The 17,299-nt window shown below is 41.3% G+C and overlaps 1 protein-coding gene across 4 annotated transcripts in view; it reads right to left on the bottom strand.

Annotated features, from left to right (window-relative positions):
• The window catches only part of INO80D (INO80 complex subunit D), a 38,917-nt gene continuing 21,618 nt past the window's right edge, over positions 1-17,299 (bottom strand). For 3 of the 4 annotated variants that reach the window (XM_010713503.3, XM_010713504.3, XM_010713501.2), the window contains 6 exons: positions 14,295-14,519; positions 12,182-12,291; positions 10,294-10,427; positions 8,744-8,961; positions 8,290-8,447; positions 1-7,351 (listed from right to left, as the gene is read on the bottom strand). In XM_010713503.3, coding sequence (XP_010711805.1) covers positions 6,183-7,351; positions 8,290-8,447; positions 8,744-8,961; positions 10,294-10,427; positions 12,182-12,291; positions 14,295-14,519 — 2,014 coding nt within the window. In that variant the 3' untranslated portion in view covers positions 1-6,182. The remainder of the gene's footprint in view (positions 7,352-8,289; positions 8,448-8,743; positions 8,962-10,293; positions 10,428-12,181; positions 12,292-14,294; positions 14,520-17,299) is intronic. The other variant, XM_010713502.2, reaches the window with a different exon arrangement.

Raw genomic sequence — 17,299 nt, 5'->3', positions numbered from 1 at the left:
TTTCTTTTTTTTTTTGTTAACTGCCCTTATTTCCACAAGGAATCCCTGAGACATACCCAAAACTGTACAGTGAAGGTAATCACTGTTCAGAGAAACTGGTTCAACCCCTTCTGGTAGGATGTGTAGATATTTTGCATGAGAACCCAACTGTTCATCACTTCAGAATGAATCTGTTTTCACTGGGACCAACTATGCTGTTTGGAACGCAGGTTAGAGTCATTACAGGGTAAATTATCCACTCCAAAGTAGAAGCAAATGCCATGTCAGTCAGCTACATTAGAGCAATCTGCACCAAAGTTAAAGTTTTCCAGAGGATACCTGGGGACATCACCCACCCAGAGCTCACTTCAGTGGGCGCCGGCTGGTGAAGACAGGAAGCAGATAAAATGTTAGTGCTGCTGGACCAAGTGCACGCGCACGTACTCTGTGCATCTCACTGTGTGTGTGCTTGGGGGCTAGGGAGGGGAAGGAGCACAAGGAATGCATTTTTTCCTCATCAACTACGTACAGTTTTATGGTCAAAAGCCTGAATTTCAACCTGTTGACTTCCAAACTAAATTCTGTGAGCCAGGGAAGACTGAAAAGATGCCAACACTTATAAGGAGCTGGAAAAAGAAAGCCTTCTCTACTGATGTCCATCTACAGCCAAGCCCACTGACTTCTTTCATGCTCCACTGCCACCCTATTCCACAGGGGCCAGAGAACAAGTGTGTGGAAGCAGAATACAACAGGGGAAAACAAAGAACCCAACAACCAGGAGACAAGTAGCAGAACAGCAAAGGAAAAGCTCCCAGAACTGAGTCACTTTTTTGGTTTGTGTTTAAATGGATGAAGATATGGGTGAGAAAATTGTTCCAAGACATAACATTCTACAATTCCTCCTTCTCCACAGGCTTTTCATTCCCAATAATTTAGCTGAAAGAGCTAAGGTCTCTCACAGACTAGGAGTCACCTGAAGTTTGAATTTAAGCTTAGTAAGTTCAAATGTCAATTTTTCCCCCAACCATCTTTACTTTTAGCTGGGCTTCTTCATGCAGCTTTTCAAGAGAATAATCTATAACTTTTGTGTTTTTCTACTGATGCACTTCTCAAAACAAGAAAAATCTGTGAGAAGGCAAATGTTCACTATAAGCCTACACATTCACTGCTGATGTGTGTGCTCCTCAGCATCCAACCTATCATTGTGCTGTGAAACCCTACTCACTGAGCTGCGAAATATTTTACGTCTAGTACACTGTCATTCTAGCACTCCAGATGTATGCTATGAAATGCAGGAATCTCTCCTTCTTTGTGTTTCACAGCCACATTCGCTCAGGACCAAGCCACAGAAGACTTACGGTTGGCATTACTTAGCATTACTTACCCTGGAGAACTATCTGAGAATGGGAGACTAAAAGAAAGAATAACGGAGAATGCAGAGGGAAGGAAATAAAAGGAGGGTAGAGGGGTAAGAGGAGCAGCCCACAACACCCCAGCACTAAATATCACTCAGAAGATCCAAACCTATTCCTTCAGTTAGTATCTCCGCCACCAGAGGATGCTGCAACTGGCCTGCATAGGAGACTTCTTTACATGTCATGGCAAAAATTCAAAGGCAAAAAGAAACATCCCATGAGGAAAGCTGTCCAGACACCCACACAATGCCTCACTGCAGAAGAATCAGAAGAATCACCACAGGTGAGTTGCCTACTGTTTGCCTGCTGAAAACTCCCCTTGCTGAGGCCTTGCCTTCCACCACTTGAAAGATTCAGTACCAGGGAGCTGGTCCTGCTGATGCCTACAGGGAAATGCAACAGCCATGCTGCTACAGTACCATGGAGGAGCTGGAGCTTCAGATGTGGACCAGCAGCATGTGTACTTAATCAATAGGGACAACTTCTCAGTGAAGATACCTCTACAGGGTATTATTCCTTGAGACCCACCTTCCCTGGCAAGCCAATTCAACCCTAGACTGTACTTGTGATTACAACAAAATAGTGCTTCTAACTGAATGTGGGTACTAACCTGCAAATTCATTCCCAGCTCCTCTTTTAACATTTCTTCCCTTACAATTTGTACTTCCAATACCATCTCTGCTTTTTGCCTAATGGGTTGTAAGCTTCTCAATGCATTCTAATGTTTTCAAACAAGAGCTGTGAATCCTCATTCACTAACCTGCTGAAAGAAGTGGGAAGCCTAGCTGTTGCAGACTGTAGTGTATGAGGCAGACCTGCATCTGTGCTACCTTTCAGCATTATTGATGTAATTGTTTCACTGACCTTTATGTCCAAAGACACAAAGAAGCTTGCTACCAACGAGAAGAGAACTAAGCAAGAACCTGGAGGAAATGGAAAGCTGGAGGGGACAAAAAATGGCATCTTTCCTATCTTCTTGCATCACAGATGCATCTTTTTCTATCAGTTAATGACAAGGCCTAAGAACAAATCAGCCTTGAGGTATCTAAGTGAATATGGCTCCCCTCGAAGTTGGCCTAAAATCTTCCTAAGTGAAAGTGTATCTAACAGAACACCTTACACACCAGGCCACCATCAGGCTGCTCCTATCAGCCTCCATACACTGTTATGTGTCATTATGTCAATTCTTATACTTTTGTACAAAGAATTATTGAGATGCAGCTATTAACAAAAAACGATCCTAATGGTACTTTATTCTAGGTCTAATTCTTTTCTCAATTCTCTACAACTCAAATCTTATGTAAGGAAATTAACTTTTAAGTTAAACTAGCTTTATTCCATCCATTCATATGTAAAGGGCATGACAGATATTGACCAACTCAAATCAATGGACTGAAATTGCTACACCGACTCTTTGGTGAAAGGGCGATTAGAGTGCTAATTGCTGTACAAGGAGATGATATTCAAAAACCTCAGCGAGAGAGGGTGAATGCTATTCAGGAATTACACAAGGACTACCTCTCCAGACCTGCAACACTTCCCAGAGGAAGAGGTGCCAAATTTTTGGCTGCGCAAGGTCCTCAATGGGATCTTTCATATCCAGCAGTAAGACACCGATCCGCTGAATTCAATGGGCTCTGCAGGTGTAGAAGTCTACTGGTACGAACCCTCCTGTAAACCTAAGATCAGTTCTCCTAAGTTCTCGTCAGGCTGGCAGTGGAGGTGAATCAGGAGAAGGCAAGAACGGTGGCCCATTTCAGAACTCTATCAGACAGGACAGAGGGATTCCTACTTCCAATGCATATGAACAACTTCATTTCTAATAGTACAGTTTACTGCAAATTTAGTTTGCTCACTGAAAAATGTTACCTAATCACTTGTCAGGAAAAGGTCATCAAAGGATATACAAAACTGAAGTTTAAGTGGTGGAAGAGTTGATGTCCAAGCTGCCTTATAGGAATGCAGATCCATAATGGTCAATCATTTCAAATGAGAATTATGAACCTGCATAACTTTGATAGCTTTTGAAATTCCCTGACTAAAATAACACTCAGATCAGGATCTGGATTCTGTTCTGAATTACACCAGTACAAACTCACAGTGACCTTATACCAAAGAACTCCTCTGAAATTTATGCCAATTTGAGCAAGCTGAACTTGGCCCTCCATTCCTCCCCCGGCTTCACACCCTGCATTTGCTAAGAAAGAGAAATGTAATGTGGAGCAATTAAACTCTGCAATAGCTGCAGCTTCATTAGAGAGTTTGATGGGCACAAGAATCATTTCAAGACCAAAGTCCTGAAACCAATTTATAAAAATTAACATCCTCTAAAAATGACACAAATACACAAGCAGATTAAAGAATTAACCATTTGGTATACTAATTCTTCACTTTTTTTCAGCCAGTCATCCAAAACATGAAGAAAGAATATGGACACAAGGAAAATCATTTGCAAATCAAACAGTTGTCTCCTCAACAAAGTGTGGGGAACTTAATACAAAAATAAATAAATGCCTTGTCAGATTTGCCTCATTTCACAATACCACTGGGCATTCCTCAATCAGCAGGACAATCACAAGCAGGATTTCATAGGCTTCAATTCAACTTTTTACATGATTTAAAAACATTTAAATGTTACAAACATATTTAAATCACCACTTAAAAAATATTTGCGTTATATTATTAAGATCTATTTTACCAAGTATGAAATAAGGACTTCATAACAACAGAAGCATGAAAATCATTTTTGTTTCCTCCACCCACATACACTTGCAATTTCATAAAGGACATACACATCATCCATACTCCTTTAAGTTTAAGGAGGACAAACCTTTCAAGAAAAGGAAATAGTATGATTGCTATGATAGTAAGGAGACAAGACCCCTCCCATTTAAACTCTGTTCTTTAGCAAGATGAAAGGAGATTTGGGTCAGAGTTCGATGTGGGCCTGACTGCTAACGAAATGACTTTCTATAGAAACTAAACTTAGTTCAAAGATCTCTTGCTCAAACAATTTATTAGGCCTCCCTATCACATGTGCTTGGTTCTCAGTTTCCTGGATGAGACTAGAATATATGCAGGTAGGATGCATTACACTAAGGTGGAAGGAAATCCCTCTTCTACAGTCGGAGATTGAAATGTGGGTTTTTCTATTCTCTCTCATTTGCATCTCAGAAACAAGTCAAGAATAGTAGAGACGTGTTATACTAATGAAATAGGAGTTACTTTTACAATCAAAGTATAGTAGCAAATCTGAGCCCTATAAAGTCGCAAGCAAATTCCTTTTTTCCCTTCCAGTAAAGACATACATGTAAACACCTCTGGATTTCTGCTGCTGTTATCCCTTGGATTAAAAACAAAATAAAAAAATAAAAACACCTAAAAGCTAATGGACTCCATTCTATAAGAACTGAAATTACTCTGAAATTACTACTTAAGAGTCTGAACACTGTCTTCAGCAGGTAGGCAGTAAAAGCAAAACTGTCCTGCCAAAAAAGAAACAAAAAAACCTCTTATTTACCTATTTTCCTTTAGTGATTTATCTTTTGGTTAGCCATGACTGCTAATAGGTACCTGCTAGTTCCTCACACACACACACTCAGCTTCACGTTAAAAGCATCAAGTTCCATAAGAAACCCAAAAACAATATGGCTTGGTGTGAAAAAAAGCTAACAAAAATCACAATAGGCAGAAACAATTTGAGAAATGCATCCGTTTGGAACTTACCAAAGGGCCTGAACTAGACTTGTGTGGATGGGCAGAATACCAATTGAATTCTTCCAGTTTCACCTGGAAAGTACCTGTCAGCCTGTCAGGCAAGGAGTCTGGGACAAAGCCACACTTGAAAAGGCAAATCATCAATGTTACAAGGCCACAGTAATTCAGCAGGGAAGGGAATTTCTGCACAGGAATCTTCACTATACCATTATTTGATTTCAACATTTCTGGTTTTGTTTTGTTTTTTTTTTTTTTTTTTTTCCTCTGGGTTAGCTTTGCAACAGCCTTCAAATTTACGGGCAACCAGTCAATTGTTCCCCTTGCTGCTCAATGAATTAAAAATCATCATCATCAAAATAAAAGTCAGCATGCATTAAGAACAGTGACCAGATCCAAAAGGGGACAAATCCCATTTTTTCCACTTCTTCACCAAAAGCAGAAAAGAACTGCTGCTTCCCGCACCCCAAACACACACACACGCACACAGAGGAGATCAAGACACTATCTTAACAAGCTGTCAAACTCATTCTTGAACCATGGTCTTGTTTTAGGACTTCAGTGCACTATTCTCAATTCAATGTGCGCAGCCAAGTTTTCAATGCCAGATGCTACCTTTGGGAAAATAAAAAATAATAATAATAATAAAAAGACTTCTGCCCACTGGAAAACTTTCTACCAGATGCTAATGGGATGGCAAGCACTGATCCAAACCCTAGGAATCAGTAACATGCATCCGTAATCTGAGGTATCTTCCCATTGCTAGGTCTTACTACTAAGATCAATTACATCCAGTAACTGTGCTGTATCCTTAAAGAATTACTGGGGAACAGTGAACCTGCCTGCACTAAATGAGCACCAGTGCATAACAAGCACATGTGAACGCTACAGCAAGGTTCACAGAGGGCTAACCCTGGTCAGTACTGAAGCTGGGGTTTTCTTTTTAACCCCTTCATTCAAAAAAAAAAAAAAAAAAAGGGGTAGGGAGGGAAGAGAGGACAGAAAAAAAATAAAGGAAGAAATGAAAGAAAACACAGGTCCCCCATCTACCTGCAAAGAGCCAGGCAGACAAGCTCAGCTGGAGGTGGTGAAGGGCACAGATGCGTTATTGGTACTGGTAGCGGTGGCACCGGTCACTGCAAAGCCTGTGGGAGGAGCTATGGAGCTGTGGCTGGGCTGCAGGTCCTTGGGGATGCCACTGTGGGAGCTCAGCTGGTGCCCAAAAGCTGCGCTGAACTGAGGGAGCTGTTGTTTAGGGGAGGTGGAGGCCATGAGTTCAGCGGAGGCAGGACCCATGCCACTAAAACTGGTCTGCGGCAACCCCGGAAGCACACTGGAGCTGTTGGGGGTCACAGTGGCGAAGGCAGGCTGTGTGGTCTCTGAGTGCGAGGTGGTAGGTGGTGTGGACAGGGAGGTGGACAGGAGATGTCCATCTGCACCAAGAAGGTTGCTAAACGGAGAGGGGTCCCCAAGATTGACAGGAAGATTTCCCCAGTGAGTTCTGGGGTTGACCACCCCGCTAAGTGGCACATCCAGCTGAGGTGGGAGCAAGTGCTGTGCCATCATGGGCATCTCTGCTGAGAAGGTAGCTGCCAGGTTATCACCAGAAAAGGATGTGGTGTGAGGGGATGTGATATGGTCACTGTAGGGAGACGGCACATGCTCACTATCATAATGGCTTCCGTGGGGTGAGGAGTGTGAATGGTCACTGCTGTATTGCTGTCGTGAGGTGATCAGGTCATCTGCCTTGCTCAGCAGCTGGGCAGGGTGGGGCCTCTGGGAGGCATGGCTGCCATCATGAAGTCCATGAAACTGTCCTGGGAAGGCTCTCTCCCCAAGGCCACTCTGGCTTATCAGAGTGGCAGAAGTAAGGCCGACGTTGGCTGGGGCTGAGAATTGCCCCTGGATCTGCCCTGCCAGGGGCGTAGGTGGGTTGGACAAGGTAGCAGAGCGGAGCAAGTTCTCATCCAGCTCCAGACCGGAGAAGTTATCATGTACTATACGCCCATTCAACAGCTCCCCCAGATCCGTGTTAACCTCTCGACTCAAGGACTGCATTCCTGGAGCTCCAGCACCTGTAGAGAACACCCCTATCCCTCTATCTGACAGCTCCTGAACTGGCACACCATCTGTCTGTGTAAGTACTCCAATGGTACTCAGGCACTCAAGAGAAGTTACAGCCTGTAGGGCCCGTTCCAGTTCTTCAGCCTCTTCTGTTGTTGGAAGGAGATCTCCATTTTTACCTGCAGAAACAGTGACACCAGAAGTTAAGCACTCATCTCAGGCAGCCCCCAGCACTCGAAGGATGCAGGGGTACAGAACAACAGTGTATAAGTTTCCAGAATGGCTTGTGGTACAGAGAAAGTTTCCTTCACCAGTGTTGACTACGAAAGCAGCGTAAGAAAAACTAGAAACTAAAGCCTTCCTCCCTGTGGAATTCCTTCTCCCTTCCTCCTCTTCAACTTGTAGTACAAGGTGCCCCCCACTCTCACTGGATTTAAAGCAAAAATGCTTAAGCAAGATTTTCATCGGTGCTGCAATAAAACAAATTCCTTTCTGCTTACTGCATTACAGCCTAAAATTTATACAATCAGTACAATTTAGGCTAATTTCTACCAAAATGCATACGCTGATATCATATCTGGTCAGAAAATGAGCAAAGAAATCACATATTCCAGCTCAAAGCTGTTCTTATTTCTTTGTTACCTGTGATAGTTAACCGAGTTTCAGAATCCTGAAATTCAGGCTGATCAAAAGCTAGTTTCAAAAACGTATTTAAGGATCTTATTTTCACTCTCTTCTCCTTTTATCAAAGACCAACATTGAACGTGATTTCAGCCCCACTCAATGGCAGAAAGATGCCATTACTAAGAATATGCTTGATTAAACTGCAACACTGACAGGCAATAAAAATGCAAAATGAATTATTAAAAAGCTAAACCAATTAGGATTTACAGAGCAGTAATTATAAGAGCAAGCATTCATCTACACACACCAGTCTTCTCAAAGGCTGCTTTACTTCAGAGCTCACAAACAATAGGGAAGACATATTCTCCCTTGTCTAGAAGTTACTGCCTCTCTGGGAAAGCAAGCAGCCCCTCAAAATGCATGCTTCAGAAATACTTGTTTCTTCAATTCACTGTCTGTGTTCACACTAGCATAGAATAAAATAAAACAATACCTTCAAAGAAATCAAAATCTTGCAAGTCATCGGGCAGCCGTGGCAGGACATCAGAGAAGTCTTCCTGATTCAATTCCAAGTCATGTGGAATGTCTGTGATTTCGTTGGCGATATCATCAGGCAGCTCATCGGCACTCAGCTCTGGGGTGGAGGGGCTCCTGGACAGAAAGAACCATTAGTCCCTGGTGTTTGACTTTGATTCCTTCAGACAACAACTATGAATGGACATTTCCTCACATTTTATCCATCAAATTCAGTATTTGCTCAGATCTAAAATTACTGAGTCTAAGTTCTGTTGTTTTTTTTTCCCCAACAGTCACATGGAGATGTAATTTCTCCAAAAGCATCTTACTGCTCCAGATGCTGATCAGCACAGTAACATCACACCTTTCTACAGTACTTATTTACAACACTCAAGATAGCAGAGACAGAGTGGGGCAAGGCTGCCACTAACCGTATATGGGGCATCTCTACTGGCAGTGAGACACTGGCAGGCATGGTGAGGTTCCCTTGGGGCACTGCAGGAGGAATAGGTTTCTGGGGCCGGCGTGGGCCTCGCCTTCTCTTCTTCTTGTGTTTTTTGGTAAGTGCAGGTGGCTTTGTTTTTTTCCTGGGTTTCCTCTGCTGCTGGTGCTGAACTTTACGGGAGCTGTCCCCCCTCAAGAAGTTGTCCTTCAGGAACAAAACAATAGCAGCAGAAGCAAATAAAGAACAAATATTACTTTTCTTGCCCCTCATTATGTTCATATGTAATGCAAGAGAGACCACTAACTTAAACCCAGGCAAGACATAAACATTAAGCTGTTTCTTCCCTCTCTGGCAAAAAAAAATCACAGACACCAAAGTTTGGGCTATGGTAAATAGAAGAGGCTGTACAGTGTTATTTAACAAAACCATCATAACAAACCCTAACTAAATCTCTGCAAAACTGTTCTTTTGGTAGCATTCCTGTGAATATTAAAGACAGAATACTTTGGTAAGGTGGTAATAATGGAGTGCAGCAGCTGCAGACAGCATCCTCAACTGTCCACTTCCATATAAAAAAGACAGGACTCTAGGACTAGGGATTTGTAAAGAGTATGAGCAACTATGGGCTCACTGCTTTTTAAGAGTAGCCCAGTGGCCATTTACAAAATAAAGCAAACATTTTTCAATTCTCAGTTACCATTGTGCTGGGAATGGCAGAGGATTTTATCTGCTGCAGAAGTAAATAATGACAGACACAGTAAAGACTAGCTGGGAAAAGGGAAAACATCCCATACAAACCTATTTGTGTAGCAGAAACCATCACATTTTAACCTAGAAAACTCAGTATTTCAGAATTATTAGAGAGAGGGGGACAAAAAAAAAAAACAAAAACAAGAAAAAAGACAGAGTCCAATAACAGAACAAAACAGAACCAGTAGTTTAATGCCTACTGCCTTGAAGAAAGGGCAAGACAGTAGTGGGTGCACATGATCTGAGAAGTTTTGTTCTGGAAGACTGAAGGCATAAAGGGAGAGTAGAGGACATCGTCTCTATTTGTGCCTTCTCTCACTGTGTTGTAGGCTTTTCCTCTGGGATGCAAAGATCCCTGAAGGGGATTAAAGACAGCTTCTTTAGTCACTGAAAGGTAAATTAAGTAGCAAAATCATTACGTTTGTAATTGCTATCTACACTTCCTCTAGAAAATGCCTGGGATGCTGCGTAGCAAAGTTGTTTGAAAAGCAGTGCTCTGTTCATACCATAACTCATAGTATATTCAGATCCAAGGGCCAGGAGTGAGTCCAAATAAAATGGCCACAGGATCTCTAACAAAGACTTTTTTATTTCTTGATAAAGGAGAGGAGGATATTCTCATGTGCAAAAGTATCTAAAAGATTTCTACAGCATACTTTACACTAACCAGGAATCTTTTACCCTCTTAAGAAAGTAAAAGGCAATGAGCTCTTAAGTTTGTGAATTCTCTAGTTATCAAGCAAGAGTTTACTCAGTACAAAGAAATAATTATGGTTTAGTACTTACCATTTTTTTGGCATGTTCTTCGCACAGAGGTGTCTGATGTGTAATGTCAAAAACTGGCACAGAGCACTGCTGACCATCTGCAAACTTGGCTGTGCAACTTGAGAAGAGCTGCTGAGAACGGTTCAGTAAGATATCTGTGCATTTCTGAATCAGGAATAACACACAAAGCAACGATGGAGAAACGCCCTTTGATTTATCCATCTGGTAAAGATCAGAGCCTTCAACTTTATCTGTCCACGGATGCTACTTTTAATGAGTATCTTAACTTTGTTATTCAAGTTCAAAGTTAGGTAAGGCTCAAACCCAAGTTTTAAAGTGAAAAAGTGCATTCATGCAGAATCTCTAATGATTTTATTATATATTGAGATAGTTTTATGGAAGCAGCTATTTCACTAATGAGTTCTTAGCAAAAAGAAGTCTTTTCCTGGATTCTTAATCAATAGATCAATAGTACCAGTTGAAGCAGTGTAGTCAACATGACTATTTCCTTACAGACTAATGACAATCCATACTGAAACATTAAAGAAAGACTATTTCTTAATTCAATCTTTTGAGGTACATTCTTGGCATTTATCTGTACAACTCAGACAAAGAAGCTTGAAGATCCTTCCTGCTCCCCTGAAAAAAAGATGTGTAATCAGACACAAAGGTCAAGTAAATCTAAACGTAAGCTCACTGATATTTCCTTCAGAAAAATTCCCTGCAGAAGTGAAAATGTTTCTAGTCTTAAAGCAAATCAAACAGGTATTTCATTGCGGCTTTTTTCAGCAACAGTAGAAGTACTCCTCCTGTCTTGAATAGTTTTCAGTTTGATTCTACCCTCAAGATCATTATGTGTGTTCAAAAAAATACTAAAATGCTAAAATGTAAAGGAAAAGAAAAAGAAAATGGGAAGAAGAAACTGCAGAAGGCAATCTGGATTGCAGACTGCTTGTTTCAAGTTTCCAATGAGAAGAATGCAAACAAAAAAACAAAACAGGTATAAATGCAAAAATTACTATTCTTGATCACTCTATATACACCCACAAACAAAACCACTTAAATTTAAAGAAAAATAAAATAGAATTCTAAATCACAAGGAAGATCCAAAACACAGCCAACCCAAACAACTGAAAAGGTGCCAACATCTGCTAGCAGCTGAAACAGAAACACACTACTCTCTTAAAATACCAAAACCTCCAATAAAAGGAATTTCACCTACAAAAGTTCTAAGTCTTCATCTATAAAAAGACCAAGACTGCAGAATTCTTAAGTATGCTGGGTCAGAGGTCTGCTTGTTTATAGTGTTCAGAATTAAACCTCACCTCTAGTATGCTTCCTCCTCTGTGAGCTTCACGCAAAAACTCTTTACATCTTTCCAGATGTTGCTTGAAATTCTCTGCAATGGGAGTTCTTCCTCATTTAGAATTTGGACTTTCTGATTCCCTCTCTTCAGTTTCTTTAGCAATGCAAAATAACAGATTTCCACCTTCCCAGACAGTGCGTATGTCATCTTTTTCAACCACATGTGAAAACTTGTTTCCATAAACCTTTCATAGGTAGGTAGCCTACTTGAATCTATCAAAAATTATATGAAAGCCATTATATGAAAGCCATGAGATTGAGGACCACGTGTTTTGTACCATTTTATCCATGAAATATGATCATTTTCATGCAGATTTCTTATACCCACCAGACATAGCTTACAGGAGTAAAACAGTGTGACTACGAAAGATATCAGTAACAAACCACTTATGTTCACTGTCTGCAGACCCACAAGGAAAAGCTAAAAGCTGACAAGGCACTAACAAACATTCACTACTTTGTGACAACATCTTTGTCAATGCAAGAACCTAACGAACGACTCTAAAGCAGGAAAACTTCCACTTCCAAACAGTTAAGAGGATACGCTGAAAACAATGCCTGGTGAATGGAAGGGCCTTGTTAGTGCATGGTTCTCCCTTCGAAGTGCCACTACAGGTTGTTGGTTCTGCATCTCTCTGCCTGGCTTGGCTTGGGCTGAAACAAAAGCATAAAAGAGTTTGGAGTCCAAAACCCAGTCTCAGGTATTAACTTACCACAACCATTCCACTGACTGTGGCACAGCAGGATGAAACACTGTAGATCACGTGTGTGTATGCCATGATCCAGATGGGTGCACATCTACTACCACACTCTAAACAGGGATACAGAATAGATGTCAATGAAAGGTGAAGGTATGACTGTATTAAGAGGATTGTTGTTAATTTGATGGGGCCTTAATTGTAAAGAGAGGTGCTCTGGTGCTATTACTATGTAAATATTACTACATCCTGCAGCAGAGCCCAGAATAGCAATAAGCGAGTGTCATCATAGGTGATCCTTAAAATGAAGTCAACTTTCAGAATACAAAGTATTGGGTATGCCCACATGGGCAGTCAAGTGCATTTTCAAGCCTGTTCATAAATCAAAACATGCCGAGCATCCCCAGAGCTTACATGCAAGCATGTGCTCAGACAAACTTAGACTGAGCTCTGGAGTGGCAGAGCCTGAGCGTGCTCAACATGGGTAAAAGCTCTCCTTCGTCAACGTGCTACAGCCCAATCCACCAGCAGATCCCCAGAGCTGAGTGCTTCCTCAGCACAGCCTCGGTGCTTTGAGCCTGAGCTGCAAGCAGGCAACCAGACAGCAGTGTGGATGAGTACTGCAAGTGTTACACAGCTCACTCGGTGTTAGCCTGCTCTCAAGGCATTTGTCACCTTCACGTAGACAAAGCTGGAGGTTCCAGGGCTGAATTTCACCTCTGTACACGTTGTTTTCTAGGTTGACAAAAAGCTGTCTGTAGCCTGACTGCTTGCCTTCATCCATTACTGTCATCAACTGCACTTTGACTGAGCAAAGTTTTAGTTAGCGATACTATCCGTGAAACATTTTGCAAATGAAAAGACCGCAGTTACCTAATTTAACTAGAGCAGTGATGACAGGCATACCTGGCTACCCTAGTCTTCTGAGAACAATTTAATCTTTCATGTAATAAAAGGTCTCAGTAGCAAAAACCCCAGAGTTTGTCAGTTCTGGCAAGGGTTCTGCAGCAGCTGAAGTTTGGAGAAATGTATGTACTTTCATAAACTAGTTGTGTACCTCTATATTACACTTTTGAGAAATTATTCCAGCATCACTCCACCTCCCCAGCAATAAGCCCTCCCACTGCCAAGAACCACTGCCCACTGGCCAGGAACAAGAGCATCTAATCATCAGAATATACTCTCGATACCTGGCCTGCCTCTCATGTCAGCTTTCCCCAAACCCATAGTAACACACCCTGTAAAGCAAAACCAAGAAATCAAAGGGAACTGAGGGTACACAAGACATAACACCAGGGTTCAGACTTACTCAGTCTCTATACACACACATATCAACCAACTCTCAGCTCGCCAAGAGCTGGAGGGATGTTGACATTATCTAGAAAAAATTCCCACTGAAGGTAACCTTCAGAGCTGTTAGAAGATTTTTGTTGCCAAGTTTCATTTAATGCTAGATTGAGTTAAATCTAATAAAAAGTATGAACTGTTTGATTTGCTGGGAAGAGAATTAAAAAGTGATAAGGCTGGAGGGGGGGGGAGGGGGCGTTAAAGAAAGCAGGAAAAAAAAAATGAATTGAAGCAGTAAACTGCAGACCAAACTCAACACTTTCTGTAGAACTTAGCAAAGTGCCAGATATTTGGAGATAGACAAAATGCATACATTCATTAGCAAGAATAAATTTTAGTGGGCCACTAAGTTCTCTTAAGACATTAAAGAATCCAGCTACCTTTGAACAAACAATCCACGTTTTAGAACACAAAGCTGAAAAATGCCTCTTTTAATAGAAAACGATGTATGCCACAATTATTTTACCCTGATGGCAGCATTTTCATGCCACGGCCGTTCTGCTGTGAGCATGCCTACCAGTTTCAGAGTTCAGCATTTCAGCTTCAGCTGCTAGAAACCCTGCCCACCCTCACCCTGCCCCAGCCCTGTCTTACTGCAGGTGATGCTCTCACCTGCTGCGAGCACAGGTCGCTCTCCGGAGTTCCTGGATCAGTTGCCCGGCACGCTCTGGCTCTCTGCTGGCCGCCTGCAGCAAGGCTTTCCGGAGCGTGTGCCGGCATTTCTTCTGACGAGATTCTGCCCGCTCCAGGCGGCAGAGGTGCTTGTATTTCTGCTGAAAGTAAGTGCAAAGTCTGGTCACCCTGGAACTCCTGTCATCCGAATTGTCATCATCGGACCTGGAGGCAAGAAAAAAGAAATAAATACAAAGAGGCTTTAAGCAATTTCTTTTTTTTTTTAAAGGAACTTTAACATGTCTATTTAATAGAATTGTTAAGTTGGCCTCCATCTTCTAGCCCCACAGACATCCAAAGGCTGAAAACAAGCAGGGATGCTCGAGAAAAGGGTAAGAGCAAGAACCTGTTTGAATTCTAAAGGCACTTAGCCTTCTTAGCATGTCATTATTAGAGATTACATCAATTTATCATCAACTCTGACACATTTAAATGTCTGGAGCCTGCTGTTACAAAAAAAAAATCTATACTGTTAACCTTTATTTACTGTAAATGTCTCAGCAAATGAGACAAACTCTTAAATCAAAGTGCAATTAATGGTGAAGACTAGGGTGGGGAGCTATTCAGTGGAAATTTATTGAAAAAAGGTCATGTGGAGAAGATGGTCAAATTCTAACAAGAACCAAAACTGCTGACCTTTCCCAATTCCCCTTACTTTGCCAAGTGGTGTTTTTCCTCCTAAACCAGCTAGCTCTTCATGCTCCCTGCTTCTTGCACTGAACATACACCAGTCCCATGCCCACAGCAGGAAAGGACTTACTTCAGCCTTGTTACTAAGAAATGCCCACAGTGTGTCCCTTGACTTTTAACATCCAAACCCAACCCTGCAGCTCTCACAGATAAGCCGGACTGATATCTCGATTTCATCACAGTCAGCTGCAAGAACACTGTAGGGTAACACAGGCCACCTCCCCATAATTGCACCAATTCTGAGAGGATTTTAAAAAAGGGAGCAAGGGAGAAGTAAGTACAGGTGACCTACTTTGTAAGGAGATTTTAAGACAGTGCTGCTCTCCCCTTGCTGCAATGCTACCCATGCAGGAGAAATGCATGTTTAATTCTGAAGTTATTGAGGGAAAAAATCAGACCAGCAATGATCAGGACTGATCTCTGTCTTTGTTTGCTTGAGAAACCTTTTTCCCCATGTATCTGGGCTTTCTATATGTCCACGCACTTATCAACAGGACCACCAAAGCCACATCAACGTGCTCAGTTTGATGAAATCAAACCAATAAATAAAATCACAAAGCAGTGAACTTATCCTTGGGAACAACGGGGTCCCTGGAGATACCAAGTGGTCCTACATACTAGGCACCAGTTTACAGAAGGATGGTTTTGCTCCCAGAGCAAACTGAATCTAAGCAAAGACAACCTTGTTCAGTTTTTCCTTTAAGTTTCCCCTTACAGAAGCAAGGAACTTTTTGTCAACTTCCCCATTTGAGAGAAAAGAAATCCAAACAAGTGAAATCAATCCCATCCCCTCAAGGCTCTGGCAGTAGGGCTTGGTTGGTGAGACTGGAGGAACCGACATCCAAACCTGCACCTGGCAAAGCAGAGCTCAACTGCTGATAGCAGAAGAATGCAAGATATCGGTCAGGATATTTACTACACAGAGTAAGATCCACAAAAGTGAGCAGAACAGCTGTCCCTGAAAGGCAATATGACTAAAATCCACTTTCTTTTGTGGAAAATCTTATTCCATCTGCATGCAGGCTAAATTTAAGAGACTTTCCAAAAGGCATCGTCACAAGGACTGCCCACAGAAACTCCACACAAGCACACACTGGATGCAAATACACATTTCTTGAAATTTTACGTCAATTCAACCATACTAGAAATTCTGCCTATTAAGACAGATAACAGACTACTTTCAAGAAATGTAAATTGCAAGCAACTAACCACTGCAGTTAAATGCTATGTGGAACATGCAGCTTGTTAAAGGTATTTAATGTATGTAATGTCTAAAATATTTTCACACTGAAGATGAAAAAAAAAAATACACTTACAAGCATTCATAGAAAAGAATGCCTACTGAAACAAAACAAAACAACAAAAAACAACCTGATTAGAAAAAAATAATGTGCTGGAGCACAGGTTGCCCAAGGAGGTTGTGGATGCCCCATCCCTGGAGGCATTCAAGGCCAGGCTGGATGTGGCTCTGGGCAGCCTGGTATAGAGGTTGGTGACCCTGCACATAGCAGGGGGGTTGTAACTAGATGATCGTTGTGGTCCTTTTCAACCCAGGCTATTCCATGATTCTATGATACTCTATACAGATTTTCCTCCTAATTTATTAAAAGAAAGCAAATATATGGATGGAATCAGTTAAATATAGATCAGCCTGGGGTCTGAAATATTGCTGTATCTGCTCTGGGACAAATCACTTAAACAAATGTGCATACATATTAATTTTAAATATGGTTACAAAAGTTAATTCATCATTAAGTGAAGAATATTTCTTAGGAAAAAAAGGTCTTTCTTTCTGGAGGAAAGAGTGTTTTTCAATGCAAATGTCTCTAGATTGGAGAACTTGAACTTGCCTCTCATTCAAATAGACAGAAAAAAAGTCATACTATTTTAATACATTTTGAATTGAAATTTATGAGATCACTTTATAAAACAAGATGAAGACACATATATAAGACATAGAATAAAGTCATTCCTGCAATTAACAAGGGTTTATTTCAAGGCAGTTTCTAAAAGCCTACTCAGAAGCTATTTCCCAGCCAGCTAGATTAACCATACATATTTCTGTGAGACCTAAGAACAGCACAATGACACCCTCTTTTTTCTTTTTTTCAATAAAACCTAGGCAAGTATCAAAACTGAAAGATACTTCTTACTTTTGTCCCTTTATAAACAACTTTATCACCTTCTGTTTTGTCAATTTTCTTATGCCACATCTATAACTTTTGAAGCCAAATTTAATGTGTGGCATTTCGATT

This window comes from Meleagris gallopavo, chromosome 7, assembly GCF_000146605.3.
Source record: "Meleagris gallopavo isolate NT-WF06-2002-E0010 breed Aviagen turkey brand Nicholas breeding stock chromosome 7, Turkey_5.1, whole genome shotgun sequence".
NCBI classification, from domain to species: Eukaryota; Metazoa; Chordata; class Aves; order Galliformes; family Phasianidae; genus Meleagris; species Meleagris gallopavo.
The sequence above is the reverse complement of the archived record's forward strand: the minus strand, read 5'-3'. Positions and strand labels throughout refer to the sequence as shown.